General features: G+C 40.5%; 3 protein-coding genes across 3 annotated transcripts in view; 2 read left to right on the top strand and 1 right to left on the bottom strand.

Annotated features, from left to right (window-relative positions):
- The window catches only part of LOC129740062 (high affinity copper uptake protein 1), a 409,058-nt gene that overhangs the window by 217,579 nt on the left and 173,988 nt on the right, over positions 1–17,491 (top strand). The gene's annotated exons all lie outside the window — the stretch shown is intronic.
- Positions 670–2,793, bottom strand: LOC129740058 (uncharacterized). The gene is made up of 4 exons (XM_055731650.1): positions 2,619–2,793; positions 2,357–2,564; positions 1,846–2,249; positions 670–1,671 (listed from the first exon to the last, which is right to left on the bottom strand). Exons 1-4 carry the CDS (start codon positions 2,692–2,694, stop codon positions 1,301–1,303), a joined length of 1,059 nt encoding a protein of 352 aa, XP_055587625.1. The 5' UTR covers positions 2,695–2,793; the 3' UTR covers positions 670–1,300.
- LOC129758558 (uncharacterized) lies at positions 11,311–16,665 on the top strand. Its single transcript, XM_055756085.1, has one exon. The coding sequence runs from the start codon at positions 11,311–11,313 to the stop codon at positions 16,663–16,665; it is 5,355 nt and encodes a 1,784-aa protein (XP_055612060.1).

Raw genomic sequence — 17,491 nt, 5'->3', positions numbered from 1 at the left:
GCAAGGCATTTAAAACTGTGTAGTCAAGTTTAAACATCCGAGATATTCTTTCTAATTTTATTTTTCTTAAAGTCTTGGAATAACTAAGGGTTTTATTACGAAATCTTTGTTCTTGATTGGAAATTAATTTGATTTACACCTTGAATTACAGCTTCTACTGACACTTAACGACCGGAAATTGAATAAAGTTTCTCGAAAATTTTGTTTTGTGGTTTTTGAAAAACACATTGCTAATGATTTAAAATTTCCCATGTTTTTTTTTTGGATAGTGAGGTGCGATCGATTCCAGGTAGTGAGTACGGGAAAAATAACTAAACATAAATTGGTTGATTGGTCTTCAATGTGTTTAAATTTTATGATTCAATACTGAAATTGGTCACCCCATCAGTCTTTTCATTATTAATTCATCACTTTCGGTTGGAAATGAATGTAATTGAACAAAAATGTAATTTTTTTAACAAAATTTCATGATGACGATCAAAATATAGTATGAAGTCATTGGATTTTTTTATTACTTTTCAAATAACCAGCTGTGGTATATATGGTAAATATGACGAAAACGACAAAATCTCAAAAACTACTAATTTTTTCATAATTATAAAAGGTGTGTAAAAATGTTGTCAGAAAGTTTCAAGAATATAAGAACCTAAGGGCCCTCCCAACGGTTCAGGCGTAAATATTGGTTTTAAGTATACCAGTTTAAGCACAATTTGAAATTTTAGAATCGGCTAAAACACCCACTCCCCACCGGTGTAGGAGCAAATTTAAAACGGAAACACTTTCATTGCAGACACTCAATAATTGAGAAGAAAAAACCCATTTTATTAGAAAAATTGCATAAGTTTTGAGTTTCACGATTAATTGTCTTAAAATTAATTCTACGAATATTCTTTTTGACAGAACAATGATTTCGACTATTCTACCAGGATCACAAAAAGCTCAATTGAAACAATTCTTCAATAAATTCAATCAAATTGCTTTGAATCAATGGAATAAGGTTTAGTTAAAATGAAATGAAAATGCAATTTTTTTTTCAAGTTATTGCTGACATTGATAGAGGAAATGAGAAATGTTTATCCCAAAGTCAAAGGAAATTTTCCTTTGATTTGTTGACATTTTTGTTTGACAAAAACTTGTTTCACATTGTAAATTTATGTATGGATACAGAAAAATATGCTGATATTGACGAAAACTCCGAGCAATCTATACGAAACTAAAAATCTCTCAATATCTCAAATAAAACAAAAATTATAGAACAAACAATAAACATTTATTTTACCTCATCGAAATCGAGTTTTTTTTAATCTGAATCTGATTCCACTTCAATAATATTATCAAACATTTCCTGGGCCCGTATAGTGTCTTTGAGTATTTGTGCTTTTTTTATTCTGAAATATTCTCGGGATACCTCATCTAGGCCATCAAGTGGTGTAGACATTATTTGCACCGCAGCCGTCTCTTCCAAAGCTTTAGCATGCCTATTAAACACTTCAGCCTTTTTGCCCATTGTGTCAATGAGGCTCGCGAGCAACTCGTTGCGGGGATCCTTTGCCGCTCCCTTCGCAGCTTTTCTACCCAACGGTCGCTCAGACGAGGATATCGATTGACCAGACTGTGGTTGTGAAGGACCTGGAAGTGGTTCCGGACTGAACGATGTTTCCAAAAAATCGTCTGTTTGAAGAAATACGATACATGGAATTAACTTTTCTTTACTCATTTTTCAATCCAACAATTTTTAAATAACATAGAAATCGTTTGTAGTATTATTGATAAAAAAAATAATTTAAAAATCATTGAAAACAATACTGTGTACTGATGGGAATAGGGACATTGCTAAAAACTCACCTATCTTGCCTACGTTGGTAGAGAACTTCGGCTCATGCCTTAAGGCTTCCACACAACCGTAGATTTTGAAATCCTTCAGACAATTATCCTGAAGAAATCGCTTCACCGCAACAGAAATAACATCCTCATCGGAAGTGCCGCTCTTTCTGTTGCGGTATGCGAACGCCTCACAATCCAAATATTTTTGCACTTGTCTTTGGATTGTGTTGAAGCGCTGGCGAATCGCTTCAGGTGTTCTGGATCTTAGGGAGATAATGTGTCGCGTGGCATGCTCCTGTATTCGGATCCAAAATGTAGATCGGGCCTGGTCTGTTCCTACAGTAGGATCGTTTGATATAGCCTTCCACGAACGACAAATTTGCACGTCTTCGTGCTCCGAAAAATTCCGCCCTCGCATGGTAGAACTGAAAGTTTATAATTAGTACACTAGTTAAAAAAGTTAACAAATAATATTATGAAAGATTACATACAACTGCTACATATTCAGTTCGGAAATTCTTACTATACTTACGTAGGTTCTTTCCAGGAGTTGTTTCTCAATAATCCCAAATTGTGAAGCTTTAGTTCAACCTGAACTAGGTCGCACATAACACCATTTTTTTGCAGCTCCAAAGTTATGAGACGAACTGCCCGCCGACCTTTGTCCTTGAATTTGTCGAATACATTTTCGAGAACAACAATCTCCATGGGTTCCCAAATTTTTTCAGAGCTACACAGAACTGGAAGAACACAAATGTTAAAATATTTAATGCAAATTTATAAACAACTCCTACCACTTGGATCGTTCTGTTGTGCTGAAGTATGGTCCTCGCTTGTAGATTCAATTTCTTCAAACATGTAAGAATCCATTTTTCTGTTGATGTATATAATTTTTGTTTCACTAGAACTATTATCATCAGATATATTATTATTATAGTAATTTTTTTTTGGAAAGCTGCTGATATAAGTTCAGCTAGTATGGTTATTTCTTCTATAATACCTGTTCAACGGTCATAATGACAGTACCCAAGCAACCAGAATTCCCTTAAAAAGGTTCCATAGAAGCTTAATCAGCTCTCGTTTGTGTCTAAATAATGCTAATCAGCCCAAAATTTAAGTTCTTAAAGCTACTTTGAAGTTCGTTTAGGTGGCTGTAGAGAACGCTATTCAGCATCTCATTGTTTTTATTTATATTGTTTTGATTACAAAAGCTGCTTACGCCTAGAGGATTGAACCGTTGCTCTCAAGGTTGGAATGAAACTCACCAGCCTCTCGACCAATCCAGCAATAGTTCATTGCCACTTTTATAATTAGTATTTAAACTTCATGTCATTCGAGATGATTGAATTGGTTGGTGAATAGATTGTACCTTATTTCGTTTGAAGGACTTTCAGTACCCAATATAAATAATAACAAAACTTAGCATCATCAAAAATTTATTCGTATATCTTAAAATTTATAAGAAAAATTCGGAAAAAAATCTTGAATTCCATTTGTAAACATCAGTACAGATATAAACCAAACAAATACCATGACAAGAAATTGACAGACATTTTTGACATGTCGCTTAGAATTCCCATATAGGTTCTTTAAACACCTTGAAGTATCTTAATGGTGCGTTAGAAAGTGTTACGCAAACGTTAGCTACCTTCTTGAAAAAGTTCCATTAAAAGCGCTTAGAAGTTCCGTTGTCGATAATTCAACCTTTCAAAGGGCGATGGAAGTTCCTGAGTAACTTTTACGCGACAAGAGTCACCTGAAGTTCCCGTAAAACATTTTTTCAGTCAAATATGAACTTTGGAGTTCCATCTTGAAGTAAAAACGCGACTTTTGGTTGGTTGGGTAAATAACATCTGATCAACGATCATAATGGCAGTTTTTGTGCTCTCGAAACAATAAGAATAACAGAACAAGAATAACAGTACAAGAATTTTATTTATTTTTACATTTAGGTTTTACACAAACATAATCAGACAAATTACTCAGAAAAAATTCACTCCGAAAGCTGATCAAGATTATGCAAAAACACACAGACACAAGTCCAAAACATGTAAACGTTACTTTATTTATTAAACATACTGAAGTTTCGTAAACTAATTTCCAATTATACTCTCATACTCATACTGCTTAGCGATGATTATGGGAACGGCGAAATGATGTAAATATTTATAGCTGATTGCATGAAATTATTTCGGTTTGTTCACGTTTGACAACTCAAAAATTACTCATTACCTTTCTCCTGCCATTGGTAATTGATAAGATCATTTTGCAACTGTTTATATTCATCTTTCTTCATCAATCCACTTCTATTTTCGAATAGAGTTTCGAGATCGCTTCTTTCAATAACAAATCCTGCGGTTGAATTTGGCAGAGTTTGGTGGAACTCTCGTGTAAGCCTGTTGTTTTCGACTCTTATTTCATCTGGTTCGGCCTGCATATACCTAATCCGCATGTTATGAAGGATAATACAAGTGGTAATAATTTTTTCCATTGTATGCTTATCAAAAAGCCTAAATGGAAGTTGTAGAATTTGCCACGTTCCTTGTATAATGCCGAAACATCGTTCGACGTCCTTTCGAGCAGCTTCCTGCTTTTTCGAAAAGTTTTTTTGTTTTTCGGATTGAGGACTCGACAATGTTTTCATAAAAATTGGCCAATCAGGATATATCCCATCAGCAAGTAAATATCCTCTTGGGTATTCATGGTTTTCTAGCTTGAATGGTCCTCCCAAAAAATTATGCTAGAACGGAAATAATTTAAGTAAGCATTACATAACATAGATAACGGCTGATTTAATCTTACTTTAACTATTTTATCAATGAGTGTAGATCGGTTTAGCACGTTCAGGTCATTATTTGTGCCTGGGCATCCAAAAAAACAATGCCACACATAGCAGTCTTTGGATGCACATGCTTCAAGAATAACGGTTGGTTTGTGCTCTTTTCCTTGGAACTGACCTTTCCAACCAGAAGGGCAATTCTTCCATCGCCAGTGCATGCAATCCACGCTAGCTAGCATACCTGGGAATCCTCGTGCACTGTTTTGATTTCGAAGCTTAAGTATCTCACCATTATTCGGCGATCTGAGGAATTCTTCGGAAAAAATTTCTACTATCCCCTCGCAGAATTTCCTTAACGTCTCCAGGCTTGTTGACTCTCCAACTCGAATATTTTCGTCAAGAGAGTCAGCAGATGATCCGTATGCAAGCATACGCAACGCTGCAATACATTTTTGCATATTTGAAAGACCCAATTTTCCAGTTGCATCAGACCTCTGACGGAAATAAACGTATTTTTTCTCAAGTGCTGCAGAAACGTCCAAATACATTCCTTTTGGCATACGAAATCGTCGTAAGAAAGTTTTGCTGTCGTAAGTTGGATTTTCAGCAAAGTAATCAATATAAAATTTTTCATTCGCCATCGCAAAATTCCTTTCAACATTTGGTCTTCTTCCTGGGCGAGACCCTTTGTTACTCAAAGCAGGCTCAGTTAACATCTCTACTAATTCTGCCGTAACCACTTCTTCTTCTTCGTCGCGCATGCTCGTAGCAAAAAGATGAGCTTCGTTTATAATTTTTTTAAACCAATCTGCCATATTCAATAACCTGGTAATAAAATAGAAAATAAAATTACCCGAGAATCAACCCAAAGTTATTAAGGAAACATATTAAATGATGTTAAAATAACGTGACACAGATGTAGAAGTTTTACATAAATTCAACTAATTCATCCTCTTCACCTGAACTGTAAAAATTTAAGAGCACTAGATACGGAACACTATCTTCCTAAACCGTGTCAAATTCGATGCAGATGATAGCTTTAATATCGCTCAAACATTATTTGTGTTGTATGAACGTAATTTTGTAGGTCCAGATTATGTCCAATTTGATATCATTGGAATTTGTTTTTAAGTTTTGTTTCACACCCCAAAAACACGGAACGTTGAAGGATGCGCTGAGCAGTTGATTTCTCACAATTTTCGGAAAACTTACCGGAAGAATAGTCTTTCCACAAACCGAGAATTTATCAATAGTCTGAAAATTATCAAAAAAAAAACAAATGAAACACACCACAAAATCATTAAACAAACACTTACCGCAATCAAAAAGATAATTTTGGAAATCCAGCAAAATCAACCGTCAATAGCCTCCAACCAAAACAAAATCAACTTTGCTTCCACACGTACTTTAATAATTACTCACTGCCATGTTCAAAACCATGATTGAAACCTTTTGAAAACCTTCAAAAAACACCCGAAGAATGACATTTCCACCGATCAAAAGGTAAACAAGAAACTGTGTTTACAAACAATAGCAGCGAACAAAATCTTTACCTCAATTTCGGTGGGAGCAGTTTATTCAATTACCATCAAAAGTACGCTGCAAGAGTGAGCCTACGACAGAGGAGATAAACCATTCTGGACAAATTTTGGGGAGCCGTTTTTCGGGGAAAAACTTGACAACCAAATTCTAGTAAAATGCTAATAGACGTTCTTCATTATTTCTTGGAAGTAACTCCGGTTCCAAGAACTGCATCAATGGTTGCTTCGTCGCAGGGAATGAATTTGAACATTCAAACTGTGTCCACCAGTCGATTCGAGTGTTTCCACAAGCACATTTTGTTTTTCGGTCCCGACCAGCAGCGGACTATTGAGCTGAGACCACAGATTTGGTGATGCTGAGTGAGTAAATCAAATCGCCATGAAAAGGTCGCGCAAATGATTCGTTAAGGGGGGGGTAGGGTCTAACACTTTCAAAAAATCGATTTTTTTTATTTTTTTATTTTCTTATTGTAAAACATTTCAAGAATGTTGTGTCAAATTTTCAAGTCAATTGAAGCAAAACTGTAGAAGTTATAGGCCTTTATCCCCTCCTATCTAATACTGCAAGAAAGCAAGAGCAGAAACTTCAAACGCGTTTTTCTCGAAAGCACATTTTTAAAGTCCGTGGACATCGTCATTTGAAAACTACTTATCCGATTCTTTTCAAATTTGGAACATAGTTTCTACATATAAAATACCAGACCCCAACGTTTTTATTTTTTGATTTTTTTACTTTGGGGAGATTTTATAGGTGAAAAATGGCGGATTTTTAAGTGAAAAATCGTAGTTTTTACTTCAAACAGTCACAAAAATTTCATAAAAATATTTTTAAGTTAAATAAAAACGTTGGGGTCCAGAAAAACATCTATAAAAAATATTTTGCTCCGATTTTTTGAATTCAGATGATTCTGTGCTGAGATACAGTGTCCACCGCAAATCCTGTTTTCTAAAAGGCATCCTCGAAAATGCTCCGTCACCGGCTCATTTTTCAATATTTTTCTACGAAAAAATTACTAAATGTTCTTTTAACAATGCTTTGTATAATGCAAAAAATTTGAATACATTTGTTAGAACGATAGCTCTAGAAAAAAATCGTGAAAATGGTGTTTTTTTATACCCGTTAGACCCTACCCCCCCCTTAAGGCCTTCTTGATGGAACTCCCCGCTTTGTACATGTAACTTTTAAAAAAATCTCTCGATGCTGCGATTGGACACCAGCTAGCAATCACATCCTCAATTGTGAATGACTCAAATAAATGGTTTAAGAATATTGATTTAACATGATTCTTTTTATTATCGATAACATCCTGGAACTCCCTAGAATGTAATATTTATAAAACGTTCCAGTAACAGAAAAATAATAGATTTTACAACCATTATAAGTGAAATAAGATTCCTAAGAATATAAACTAAATTAAAACTGACATCACTAAAAAATAAATACTAATTTCTATTATAAATTTCGTATTTCTCAATAAATTTTATTTGCAATACGAAATATTATTCACTTATGATGCAATCAAAGTCTATTGACATTCTTGGCTGATTTCAATCATATCCGGTTCAGCATACTTGTGTTTGGAAGCTGCCTCGGCGTGTATTGACCGTACTACTGCTGAGGATTGATGAGATCCGGAACTCGTTCTTACTTACATGCGGCACCTGTTCGAGTAACTGCTTTGTCGCAGGGAGTGGAATGTTCCAATTGAACATTTTAACTCAGCCGATTTGAGATTGTCCATCAGCGTTTTCCGGCACCGAACAGTAGCGGACTGGAAGCCTTCAGCGAAGCAGAAACAAAAATGTAATCAGTTAACTTTTTGAATATCTACATATATAATATATTATCAATATTTACCTGTGCTAAACATCTCTGAGGTGGGTATCTGAATATTCCGGGTTTCGAGTCTCAGAAAACGGAAACAGCAACTTCGGATTGTAGATATTTTGTTTTTTTTTCTTCGTTTCTCTGTTGACAGTTTTGCTGTTTTGTTACACTGTCAGCTGAAATAAGTTGATTTTGAGATAATTTACTCTAATAACGTTCCGTGAGCAGTTCGTTTGGTTTTATAAAAGAAATCTATCAGAATATATTGCTTTATTTTTTTATAATTGCTTTCTTTAAATTCGATAGGCATTCCTGAATTAAACGCCATTTTTACTATGAAATAATGGAATAATGAAATATGATTCGCATTAAATATGATAATTTATTTAACAATTACCGTCATTTATGGTTGAAGAACAATATTTAAAATTCAGTAATTTTTCAAATGCTGGAATATAAGGGAAATGTAATGTCGTTATATGAAAAGAAATAATTCAATATCGAAAATATTTTTTTATGAAATCTCTTATTTTGTAAAATTACAGAGGGGTACGCTTTATTTCGCTGTTTTTCGAATAATTATTCAGTAAATTCAAAAGCGCAACAACTTTATTCATGAAAATGATGAAAACATCCATTGAGGTCAATTATTTGTAAAATAATAAATGTCATTGGTTGATAAAAATTCGTTCAGCTAGTTTTATATTTCGTAAGATTATTTTATTTAGCTCTTGTTATCGAAATACCTTTTGAAAATAGGTGAAAAATCATTATACAATATTCACTTGTTTGGGAAAACTATAAAACATTGTCGATATTTTGAAAATAATGATCAAATTGAAGATTAACTTTCCCGAAGACCGCTAGACATTTTGACTACTTAAAAAAAGTATGAAAATTATCTTTTCGTATATTTTTTTTTTCAAATTTTAGAAAGCTGGCTGGATACACTAATTCGTCGAGCCCGAAAAGCTTTTAAATTTAATTATATTAAATCGAGAATAATGTGACATCTATTATTTATACTTGATATGGTTTTTATTAACATCTATTCTCAATTTATGTTACGTATAGGCTGGTTGAAGCGAAAAAAAAATTCAAATAATATCTCAAAAAGAAACTATTATCACACCCAATGTTACTCAAACATGTGTGAAAGAAATCATTGTTGGCTAAAATTTTCTCACCGTGAACTAAATCGGTCTGTCGTATAATTTGAAATCCTGTTCCAAATTTGCATGAATTTGGAACAAAGGCGTATAACTGTTGGGAATTTTGAAATCGATAACTGTGCTAAAACAGCAATATACGCCACCGGTGCCAGCCGAAATGTTTTAGCGTGGTCGAAAACCGTGTTTTGCACCTACCGTTGGGACAGCCCTAAGCAAACAATGAATTTAAATTTCTCTTACAGATTATCCTCCTTACAATATGTAATCTTACTCTGCAATTAAATCAAAATCAAATATATCGGATCGATTATGCTTCCATCGCTCATCACCTGGAAACACCCCCACCTGTTCTAATGGAATGGTTCTACTGTTGCTTTGAGGACAAACCGAGGTTGAAGTACCAAATATTGTTCTGTCTAGGGTTTCGTACGTTTACTAAGGACGATCAAAATATAGAATGAAATCATTGGATTTTTTTTTTATTCTAGTTCATCTTTGGTTGGAATACCATACAGACTAATTTAAAACTAAGACATACTACTTATTCCTAATTTAAATCTACGTTTACACATATCGAAATTAAAAAGATGGTACACTGAGTTGAAACGTTCACAACATTTATCTATGGGATGGTTTCGGCCATATGCAGTACGGTGAAAAGGTATCCAGAGGAGCTGTCGTTGTCGTAGTGTCCTCGTTGATATGTAAAGATTGACGCGTTCCAATACGTAAGCAGAGTCAACACGATTAGTTAAAACATCAAAAATAAATGTTTGTTTTAGCTCGATACGACGCTCTTCGAGAGAAGCAATGCCCAGCCAACAATTTGGTAGGTATATCAAAAGATATACGTTCATCTATGTCGCCAATAATCATCGTATAAAACGTTAGAAAAAAGTGTTTGTGACCAAACCTATAGTTTATGTGTGTGTGTGAAATTTCCATTAATTATTTTCAATAATTGTAAAAGATAAAAAAGTGAACAACCCTAGTACAAGAAAAAGCATAACAGTGAGTTACCGGATGAATTGTTTTGACACGGTAACTCACCAACCAGCTGATCAAAGCAACAACAAAGACAACATAAATCAGTTAAAATAAATTCTCGTGGCAGCAACATCGTCTCCGTGTTGTTTGTTTTGTCGGTCGAGTAATAGTAGAATAAAGTGGTGTTTTATTTGTTGTAAATCGGTCGTCTTTTGTGTTCTAAAGCACATCCGAAACCCGGAACAGCGAAATTAGTGCTGTGTGTAGTGTGCGGACTAATTCAGTGCAGCGAAATTGTCCGACTCCCGACCTGTTAGCAGAGAAGCAGCAAGCAACGAAACCACTGCTGGTGGAGTGGATGAAATTGATCGTCCCCCGTTCTTGGTGCTACTTTTCCGTCCCGTTGGCAGAGCAACGGAAAGTAAACCCTCCGATTCGAACACAAGCGGTAAACTACCCCCTGAATCCTCAACATTGGTCCTTCGGCCGGATCGGAGGAATTCCCCAAACGGAAGGTAGCGGTGAGTACACCATTTTCTTTACTCGACGCGCTGGCTGCATCAAATTGAGCCATTTTGATTGCTTCTTTTATTGCTGCGCATTGTTCGAGCAACCAAAAAAGCGCACAAAAAAAAGTGAAGCCAAGCCAACAACACAAAGCCGACCACAGCTGTTAATTTCGATCGGCTGCTATGCTGATGCTGTACACCGGTCAGCAAAAATTGGAAAGACAAAATTGATTAATTTTTGGCAATTAAGTTTTGGACTTAGAATTTTCTGGCGAATTCAGTCCTTTTGCACCTGAGGCTTATATTGGCTATATTGGATAAAATAAAATTATATGCGATTGGGTGTGAGTGGGTGGCAGTCTTCGCGAAAGAATTGTGTGTCGCGTCGGGAAGGATTTTTTCGTCGATTTGAACACACAATTCTCGGTTCCGTCTCGAATCAAAGATTGATACACCGCGACGGGAAGGATAAAATCGTACGATTTGTATCATTCTTCGTCGTGTAGAAGTGTAGATCCGCGACGGGAAGGATTTAATCGTACGATTGGTTTACACTTCCGCCGTCGTGTTAAAAACCAGTACATCGGTTCGGGAAGGATTTCGTTTGTGTTTTTTGTGCTGTGTTTTCGTTATCGTACAGTGGTGGTAGCAAGTGTCAGTGAATTTCAACATGCCGAAAACCAAGTCAGACGAAAGAGTGGAGGATGCCATCGTTCGTCGGAAGGCCATTCTGACAAATCTATCGGATGTTGAAAGATTTACGAGGGAATTCAACGTGGATCGAGATGTTGGGCGCCTTCAAGTTCGACAAGATCTAGTTGATCGGATCTACGACCAGTTCCAGAAAACGCAAACCGTCATCGAGAAGTGGGATGGACCGGATCGGCTTGAAATGCGTTTGGCTGAGAGATCGACCATCGAGGAAAGGTTTTGTGAGGTGAAGGCATTCCTGTTGAACAACATCCCGGAAAGGTTGAGCAGTTCTACATCAATCGAGCCGACTGTTCCAGCCAGCACAGCTATGTTTCACCTACGCCTGCCCAAAATAGATTTGCCGAGGTTCGATGGTGATTTTTCGCGATGGTTGTCGTTCCGAGACACGTTCAAGTCCATGGTGCACTCGAACCCAGATGTTCCAGCGGTTGCAAAGCTGCAGTACCTGCTTCAGAGTTTGGAAGGCGAAGCCAAGAAACCTTTCGAGTCCGTGAACGTTGAGGCTGACAACTATCTTATAACTTGGGACGCGTTGATGAAGCGGTATGATAACCAGCGGTACCTGAAACGACAGCTCTTCAGGGCAATGTACGACATCCAGCCTTTAAGGAAAGAGTCTTCAAAGGATCTTCATACGTTGACGGATGACTTTGATCGCCATGTGAAGGCCATGGCTAAACTGGGTGAGCCGGTAGGTTACTGGGATACTCCGCTAGTGAATCTACTGTGCTACAAGCTGGATCCAACGACACTTCGAGCCTGGGAGGAGAAAACAAGTGATTTGAGAGACATCACGTATCAAGAGCTGATCGACTTTCTGTACTCTCGAGCAATGATGCTGAAGACGATCGTCTCAGAAGAACAGCGCAACCTGCAAACGATTCCAGCGAGGATGACGGGATCCCAACCGAAGAAGGCGTTCCGATTAGTGGCCAACCCTGTTGCGTCTGATCCAAAACCCGATTTACCCGTGTGCGTAGTATGTTCCGAACGACACCACCTGTTTCGCTGTAGGAAATTTGCCAGTTTCTCTCCCAACAACCGTCGTCAAGTTGTCACATCCCATCGTTTGTGTTGGAATTGTTTCAATTCTGGCCATTTATCACGATCCTGTTCCTCTAGACACACTTGCCGTTTCTGCAATGGAAAGCATCATTCTCTCCTCCACGATGCAATCAAGACCACCACCTTCAATTCACTACCGAAACCAACATCGCCTTTATCGAATCCGCCACTCCCTGCTCCGCAGTGGAGTACCGCTCCTCCAGATGCAGATCCGCAACCATCAACTTCGAGCCAACAAGTTTGTATGACTGTTCAGGCAACGAACAGTACAGTTTTGCTAGAAACGGTGATGCTTTTGGTGGTTGACAGTACAGGGAAGGAAATTCCGGCGCGCGCGCTGCTTGATTCCGCTAGCATGTGCAGCTTCATGACGAAGAAGTTGGCCAACACTCTCGATCTCCGCCGTTCTACCGTTGACATTGCCGTTTCAGGGATTGGTGAATCATCCAAGCAGATCAAGCGCCAGTTAACAGCGAAGATTCGCTCAACCGTAACAAAGTACGCCACGAAGCTAGATTTCCTTATCCTCAAAAGGCCAACAGTTTGCCTACCGACAGTGAGAATTGATGTTGCTGCTTGGAAAATTCCCGACGTTGACCTGGCTGATCCACATTTTTTCATTCCTGCGGACATTGACCTCATCGTTGGCGGAGAAGTGTACCATGAACTTCACGGCGGCAGCAAGATTTCCCTCGGCAATGAGATGCCGACTTTAGTGGAGACTGTTTTTGGATGGGCTGTATCCGGATCGGCTCCGATAAATTCCTCCGTAACACCCCGGTTATGCCATCTTACGACCATCGATCGAGACCTAGAACAATCCATCGAAAGGTTCTGGGAACTCGAATCTCTGTTGCCGTCCCAAGCTCTGTCAGCTGAAGAAATAAAGTGTGAAGAAGTGTTCAGTGCTACCACCACTCGCGATTCGTCCGGTCGTTTCGTAGTTAGATTGCCACTCACTAGTGACCCCCTGGTACGTGTTGGTGAATCAAGATCCATCGCCGAGCGCCGCTTCGAAAGTCTAGAGAGGAGACTTAAGCGAGATCCTGCCACTCGAGAAGCCTACGTTTGTTTCATGGCCGACTACGAACGTTTGGGCCACATGATCAAGTTGACTGATCCAGTAGACGACTCTGTCCCCCACTGCTATCTACCACATCATCCAGTCTTCAAGGAGTCAAGCACAAGCACCAAGGTCCGTGTTGTTTTTGACGCTTCGTGCAAGACATCAACCGGCTACTCCATCAACGATATGCAGTTGGTGGGACCTACTATCCAGGACGATCTACTGTCGATCATTATGCGCTTCCGAACCCACCCAATCGCACTCGTAGCCGACATTGAAAAGATGTACCGCCAAATACAACTGCACCTAGACGACTGTACGTACCAACGAATTCTCTGGCGCCAAAGTCCCGAAGAGCCTCTCGCAACGTTTGAGCTGCAGACTGTTACGTACGGTTTCGCTTCTGCACCATTTTTGGCCACTCGTACGTTACAACGCCTCGCTGAGGATGAAGTCAGTCGTTTTCCTGTTGCCGCCCCAGTTTTCAAGAACGACTTCTATGTTGACGACTGTTTGACTGGTGCCGAAGATGTCGAATCCGCCGTTCAACTCCGCCGAGAAGCATCCGCTCTAGCTGCTTCTGCCGGTTTACCACTCAAGAAATGGGCATCCAATGTTCCTGAAGCGCTTCGAGGTATTCCTCCCGAAGATTTAGCCGTATCCGCAATCCACAGCCTGCAGGACGATCAGGCTGTCTCTACGCTCGGACTTGTTTGGGAAACAAGGTCTGACGTTCTACGATTTCGAGTCCAATTGCCCCTGCCAGCTCCAGTACTCACAAAGCGCAAGATTATGTCGTACATCGCCCAGATCTTCGATCCACTTGGTTTGGTTGGACCGATTATTACCGTCGCCAAATTGTTCATGCAGCGTTTGTGGGGACTTCGAACAGAAAACGGAGAATCTTTCGAGTGGGATCGCCCACTACCAGCGTCGTACCAGGCCGATTGGAAGGAGTTCCATAGCACGCTGGATACCATCGCCACGATCCAAGTTCCTCGATACGTATCTTCCGCCAATGCCACATCCTTTCAGTTGCATTTCTTTTCGGACGCGTCGGAGAAGGCCTACGGCAGCTGCTGCTACATTCGGTCGGAATGTGATGGAGTCGTCCGTGTCGTATTGCTGACATCGAAGTCGAAGGTCGCCCCGCTGAAGAGCCACCATAGCATTGCCCGTTTGGAACTTTGTGGAGCCGTTCTGTCTGTCAGCCTATCGGAGAAGGTCAACCGTGCTCTCAAGTTGCCTGCCGAAATGTTCTTCTGGACTGATTCCTCGACGGTTCTTCAGTGGCTACAATCACCGCCCAATCGCTGGAAGACATTTGTGGCCAACCGAGTGTCTAAGATCCAGAATTCGACCGATGTAGATTTGTGGATGCATGTTCGCGGAGAATCGAATCCAGCCGATGTTCTGTCCCGTGGAATAAGTCCGCCTGAGCTCGTCAATCATCCGCTTTGGTGGACTGGATCTCCATGGCTCCAGTTACCGCCTTCGCAGTGGCCACGAACCGAGTTGTCAGCCTGCCAAACCAGTTCGACGAGTGAAATGAGAGTTCCAGTTGCCGCGCTTCCAGCTGTCGTGAAGGATGACGAGTTTGTAGATCGTATCTTCGGAATGTACTCCAGTTACCAAAAACTCAGGCGCTCCATCGCTCACTGCATGCGATACTTCCGCTTGTTGAAAGCAGCTGCACGGAAGACGAAAATTGACCCATTCCAAGCGCTTACCACCGCCGATCTGCAAGAAGCAGATTTGACACTGTGTCGTCTTGCCCAGAAACAGTGTTTTCCTGAAGAGTTAGCCACTCTAGCATCGTCCGGTCGTCTTCCGTCTTCATCGCAGTTGAAGTACATCCGTACAAAACTAGAATCAGATGGAATCATTCGGATTAGAGGAGTTCTGGCCAACGCAACCGTTCCGGAAGCTACGAAACATCAAGTTGTTCTGCTCGCGAAACACCCACTTTCAAAACTGTTGGCGAAGTATTATCATGGGAATTTACTTCACGCCGGCCCACAACTAATGCTCGCCACGATCCGTCAAAAGTACTGGATCATTGGTGGACGCAATCTAGTGCGCCGCACATTCCATGAGTGCCACAAATGTTTCCGATGCAGACCAAAGATGATCCAGCAAAGTATCGCAGATTTGCCTACGTCCCGTGTTGCGCCCCGAAGACCATTTGCCGTTTCTGGTGTGGACTATTGCGGACCAGTTTACATCAAGTCTCTCGTCCGTAACCGAGGCCCAACGAAGGCATACGTTTGCATCTTCGTTTGCTTTACCACACGTGCCGTTCACATCGAGTTGGTGTCTGATCTCTCCACGCCGGCCTTCATCGCTGCTCTTCGCCGATTTTCTGCCCGCCGAAACTTTCCCCACGAGATCCACAGCGACAATGGCACTGCGTTCCGAGGTGCAAACAACGAGTTGCACAGAATTTACCAGATGCTGAAAACCGAACACGGAGGACGCAAGAACATCCTGGATTGGTGTGCAGAATCTGGAGTTGCGTGGCATTTCATACCACCTCGATCGCCCCATTTCGGAGGTCTATGGGAAGCAGCAGTGAAATCAGCGAAGCACCATCTATTGAGAGAAATAGGCCACTCCAACATTTCCTACGAAGACATGACGACGTTACTAGCCGAGGTGGAGATGTGTCTGAACTCCAGACCCTTGATTCCGATGCCAACCGAATCCGACGAGTTAGAAGCCCTGACACCTGGACATTTCCTTGTCGGTGAAAGCCTGCGATCTCCACCCGAAGAAGACGTCGCAACTGTTCCGGACAATCAACTGTCGCATTGGAAGCTCACGCAGAAACGGTTCCAACGAATCTGGCGTAGATGGTACCCAGAATATCTGCAGCAGCTTCAAGCCCGAGCCACCAAGCACCGTAGACCATCAACTGTAATCCAGCCCAACCAAATGGTGATCATCCAAGACGATCTGCTTCCGCCAGCCCAATGGCCACTAGGGATCATCACAGCCGTTCATCCTGGGAAAGACGGCGTCGTACGAGTGGTCACCTTACGCACTGCGAAGCGAGATGTCGTTTCTAGGTGTGTCAACAAACTTGCTCTGTTACCCGTACCAGAACAACCCGAACCCAATCCAGCTGATGAGCAGCCCGTTGGAGAACCGGTCACCGCAGTTCCTGAAAACAACCAATGAGTAGAGCTGCACTCTAAGACAGCTCCTGTACGAAATTTCATGGATCAGGTGATTGCGGTTCCAATATTTTTAAACGTTGTTTGTTGGTCTACTTGGTTCCCTTTTGCTTCCCAGAACCACTTGTCGTCGTCTCCGCCTGTATATTGCGGACCTCCCAGAACCAGTAGTCGCCGGTTGCAGCCTGAATGAGTAGAGCTACACTCTAAGTTAGCTCCTGTATATCAATTTTGAGAATCAGGTGATTGCATTTCCAATATCCCCATGTTTTGTTTGTTGGGCTACTGGGTTCCTTCTTGCTCCGCAGAAATCAACGCTCCGAGTGAGGTCGCCTTTCATCATTTCCGGCTTCGTGTGGTGGACATCCCCTCCCATCGAATACTCCTAGCACCGGCTGATTGAAAGCAGTAGCCGGTGGTCGCAGCTTATATGAGTAGAGCTACACTCTAAGTTAGCTCCTGTATGACAACCATAAGCACCAGGTGATTGCGGTTCCAATCCTTTATTTGTATGTTTGTTGGTCTACTGGGATCCTCTTTGTTCCACAGAAAACAAAGCTCCAGATGGTGTTCGTACCGCCCAGTTCCAATCGCTCCTCCTGCTTCCCCTGGTGCCATGATGCGTCCTGTTGGTCCACGTAGTCGAAGACGAAGGAAACCGATGAAGGCTCCCCAATGATACCGAAGCAAGTGTTGAAATGTCCGTGCCATTTCAAGGTGGCCGGAATGTTTGTGACCAAACCTATAGTTTATGTGTGTGTGTGAAATTTCCATTAATTATTTTCAATAATTGTAAAAGATAAAAAAGTGAACAACCCTAGTACAAGAAA

Source organism: Uranotaenia lowii, chromosome 1, assembly GCF_029784155.1.
Source record: "Uranotaenia lowii strain MFRU-FL chromosome 1, ASM2978415v1, whole genome shotgun sequence".
Classification (NCBI taxonomy): Eukaryota; Metazoa; Arthropoda; class Insecta; order Diptera; family Culicidae; genus Uranotaenia; species Uranotaenia lowii.
Note: the sequence above shows the minus strand (reverse complement) of the source record. Positions and strands in the feature narration are given on the sequence as shown.

Bases quoted from the DNA above. Each gene is read 5' to 3' on its own strand.
- LOC129740058 (XM_055731650.1), bottom strand. From the start codon at position 2,694: ATGGATTCTTACATGTTTGAAGAAATTGAATCTACAAGCGAGGACCAT. The intron at 2,250-2,356 runs GTAAGTATAGTA...ATAAACTTTCAG, and splicing joins AACTCCTGGAAAGAACCTAC to TTCTACCATGCGAGGGCGGA. The intron at 1,672-1,845 runs GTGAGTTTTTAG...TTCTTCAAACAG, and splicing joins TACCAACGTAGGCAAGATAG to ACGATTTTTTGGAAACATCG.
- LOC129758558 (XM_055756085.1), top strand. From the start codon at position 11,311: ATGCCGAAAACCAAGTCAGACGAAAGAGTGGAGGATGCCATCGTTCGT.